Source organism: Cicer arietinum, chromosome 6, assembly GCF_000331145.2.
Source record: "Cicer arietinum cultivar CDC Frontier isolate Library 1 chromosome 6, Cicar.CDCFrontier_v2.0, whole genome shotgun sequence".
In the NCBI taxonomy this organism is placed as follows: Eukaryota; Viridiplantae; Streptophyta; class Magnoliopsida; order Fabales; family Fabaceae; genus Cicer; species Cicer arietinum.
This window is the reverse complement of record NC_021165.2, coordinates 32666535-32670000: the sequence shown is the minus strand read 5'-3', so window position 1 is coordinate 32670000 and position 3466 is coordinate 32666535. Positions and strand designations below refer to the sequence as shown.

Sequence of the window (3466 nt, the reverse complement as noted above, 5' to 3'; positions counted from 1 at the left end):
TTAAGAAGTGATAATGGTGTTGAATTTATTATGAATGATTTTTTTTTTCTTTCAAAAGGGATCTTTCATCAAAGGTCAGGTGTTGAATATCCTCAACAAAATGACATTGTTGAGAGAAAACATCAATGCATCTTAAATGTTGCTATATCTCTTTCTTTTCAATCTAAAATACCTAAGAACTTTTGGCATTTTAGTGTTCAACATGATGTTCATCCCATTAATAGGATACCTAGTCACTTTTAAAGAATCAAACTCCTTTTGTTATGTTATATAAAGAGTCACCTACCTTACTTCATTTAAATTCTTTTGAATGTTTTGCTTATGCATCTACTATTCATAACCATAGAACTAAATATGACACTCATGTTAGAAAAACTATTTTATTGGGTATCGAGATGGTACTAAAGGATATCTTCTTTTTGACTTAATTTCTCATGCTTTTTTTTATTTATAGAAATGTAATTTTTTATGAAACAATTTTTCCTTTCTCTAAAGATGTTTCTACAGGGGCTCCTACATCTATACCTCATGTTACCATAGATGATTATGATTTAGAAGCTCTAGATTTTATTGCAAGTGATACTATAACCAATACCCAACAAGATCCCCTTGATAGCGCTCTAAACCAACTAGCCTTGATACATTAATCACCAAATCTGAAATACAAACTGCTCATATCCCTCTTAGAAAATCAACCAGATTAATAACTAGGCCTCCTTACCTTCAACATCATGATTTCAATCTTCTTTCTTCCCAACTACATAATATTGTTTCACCCATCCTATACCCTATTTCTTTCACCTTCAGCTATGATAGATGTGCTCCTAGTTACAAATTTTTTTGTTTCTCTGTTTCTTTAACAAAGGAACCTCAAACATATGCTCAAGCGAGCAAACATGATTATTGGAACTCAGCTATGAAAACAGAGTTAGCAGCACTTGAAACCACAAATACTTGGTCCATTGTTGATCTTCCAAAAGGTAATTAAGAAACCCATTGGTTGTAAATGAGTTTACAAGGTAAAAATCATGCTAATGGTTCTATTTAAAGATATAAAGTTATGCTAGTAGCTAAAGGTTATACACAACAAGAAGGTGTAGACTATTTTGATATTTTTTCTCTTGTTGTTAAAACTGTTACTGTTAGAACTACTTTGGCTTTAGCTGCTATTAAAGGTTGTTTTTAGAGCAATTAGATGTTAACAATGCCTTCTTACATGAAGATTTACATGAACAAGTTTATATGTCATTGCCCCCTGGTATGCATCTTACTAACTTTGTTACTTCTCATATATAGTTTGAAACAAGCAAATAGACAATGATATTCTAAGTTATCTGAATCTCTTTTATCCATTGGTTATGCAAGACCCATTATCATTTGTCTAGAATATGATAATTTGACCCATACACCTTAATAAAATAGAGGCAATTAACAATAAATAATAAATTAGAATCACCATCATAACTGAAAACTACATTCATAAATATAGTTTACAACTTGTTTAGTAGATTCATAAAATATTACATCTTGAAAATAAACTATGATTGGTTGATTACATCATAAAAACACCTATATGCAAAAATTACATTTCATCACACTCTAATTCTCTTAATCCGTAATAACCCAAAACAATTTATTCAAAAAATTTCAGCGCCCAAAATTCTCATACTAAAAGAAATTAATGTAACATAATACAATTTCACAAACACATCAGAGGCAACAACAATAACGAGCATAAATCGTGTTTGACAAGCATAATCACCTTAAATCTAATTAGGCACATATAATTAAAATTTTCCTAATATATAATTCATTCACAAACATCATAACCATAAACAAAAATCTGCACGTTCTAACTTACGTTCTAACTTATTTTCAATGAAATCCCTATGGCTTAATATCTGAGTTGTTTTCTTCCATTCCTCTTTTTTTTTTCAAACAACTTCATAAAATTAAATCCCTAATCATAACAAAAAAAAACTATTAATAAAAATAACTCCCTGTTTTTTATAAAGGAGAAGATGATGTTATGATTAAATTGGTTGCTGAGCTCACCTTTTTTCTTTAATTGCCACATTGATTCAAGTTCTTCATTTTTGGGTTATTATCCTCTACTATTGAAGCTGGTTAGTTACAAATTGAGACATGCAAGGTTTAAAAATGGGTTTAAGGAGCTTTATCAAGGGTTTAAAAGCTGATTAGTTACAAATTCAGTCATGCAAGGTTTAAATCAAGGGTTTAACTGATTTGAAAAAAATGAAGGAAAATGAGAGGTTGAAGATTGGGAGGATGAAGGAGTTGGCTCACAGAAGAAGAAGGAACTGAATGTGTTTTCTGGACAAAACAACGATACATAAGAGATGTATAGTGGAAATTATGTTGTTGCCCTTGTCCAATATTACAACAATGTTTTTTTTTATTAAACAAATAAACTAATTGTTTTATTTTTAAATTAATAATTTTAATAATTAACTTTTAAACTTAACAAAATAGATAGTTGTTACATCCTCCACCACTTAATAAAAATTTGCCCTCAAAATTCAAAGGATTACCTATTGGAAAGAGTAAGCATACTCTCTTTGCATGTCTGCCTCTACTTCCCATGTTGCTTCTTCTATAGAAGATCCTTCCCAAACAACCTTCACTAGGGGAATTTCTTTGTTTCTCAATGCTTTTACACTTCTATCTATAATTTGGATTGGCATTAGGTCATAGGTAAGGTTTGACTTGAGTTGGACAGACTCATGACTCAAAATTTGGTGAGGATTAGGAATATATTTCTTTAACTGGGAGACGTGAAAAACATTGTGTAGATTGAATAGTTTGGATGACAAGGCTATTATGTATGGAGAGGGACCAATCCTCTGCAATATTTGAAAGGGTCCAACAAAATGAAGGTTTAGCTTTTTGACCTTTAGCACTCTTCCAATGCCAATAGTGGGAGTAACTCTAAAAAAACATGATCTCCCTCCTCAAACTCCAAAGACATTCTCCTCATATCAGCATAGCTCTTTTGGCTGCTGTGAGCTATCTTTAGTTTATCCTTAATTACCTTAATATTTTCAGTGGTATCTTGGATAACTTCATGACCTAAGATCCCCTTGTCCCCTACTTCTGACCCACATAACGATGTCCTACATTTTCTTCCATACAAAGCCTCATAAGGCGCCATGCCAATGCTGACATGTTAACTGTTGTTGTAGGAAAACTCTACCAGAGGAAATGCGTATCCCAGTTTCCTCCTTCCTCTAAAATGCAAGCTCTCAGCATATCCTCCAGAGTCTGAATGGTTCTTTCGGTTTGACCATCAGTCTGGGGAAGGTAGGAAGTACTAAGGTGTAGTCTAGTTCCTAGAGAATTTTGAAATGCCTTCCAAAACATGGAGGTAAACTTAGGGTCCCTATCTGATATGATACTAAGAGACACCCCATGCAACCTCACCATTTCCTTATTGAATAACTTGGCT

The 3466-nt window shown here is 32.3% G+C and overlaps 1 protein-coding gene across 1 annotated transcript; it reads right to left on the bottom strand.

Annotated features, from left to right (window-relative positions):
- Positions 1-2552: 2552 nt before the first annotated feature.
- Positions 2553-3172, bottom strand: LOC113787005 (uncharacterized). Its single transcript, XM_027335315.1, has 2 exons — positions 2960-3172; positions 2553-2864 (listed from the first exon to the last, which is right to left on the bottom strand). Exons 1-2 carry the CDS (start codon positions 3170-3172, stop codon positions 2553-2555), a joined length of 525 nt encoding a protein of 174 aa, XP_027191116.1.
- Positions 3173-3466: the final 294 nt, after the last annotated feature.

Coding starts and splice junctions, on each gene's coding strand:
- LOC113787005 (XM_027335315.1), bottom strand. CDS start 3,172: ATGGCGCCTTATGAGGCTTTGTATGGAAGAAAATGTAGGACATCGTTA. Junction 2,865..2,959: donor AGTTTGAGGAGGGAGATCAT/GTTTTTTTAGAG, acceptor CAAATATTGCAG/AGGATTGGTCCCTCTCCATA.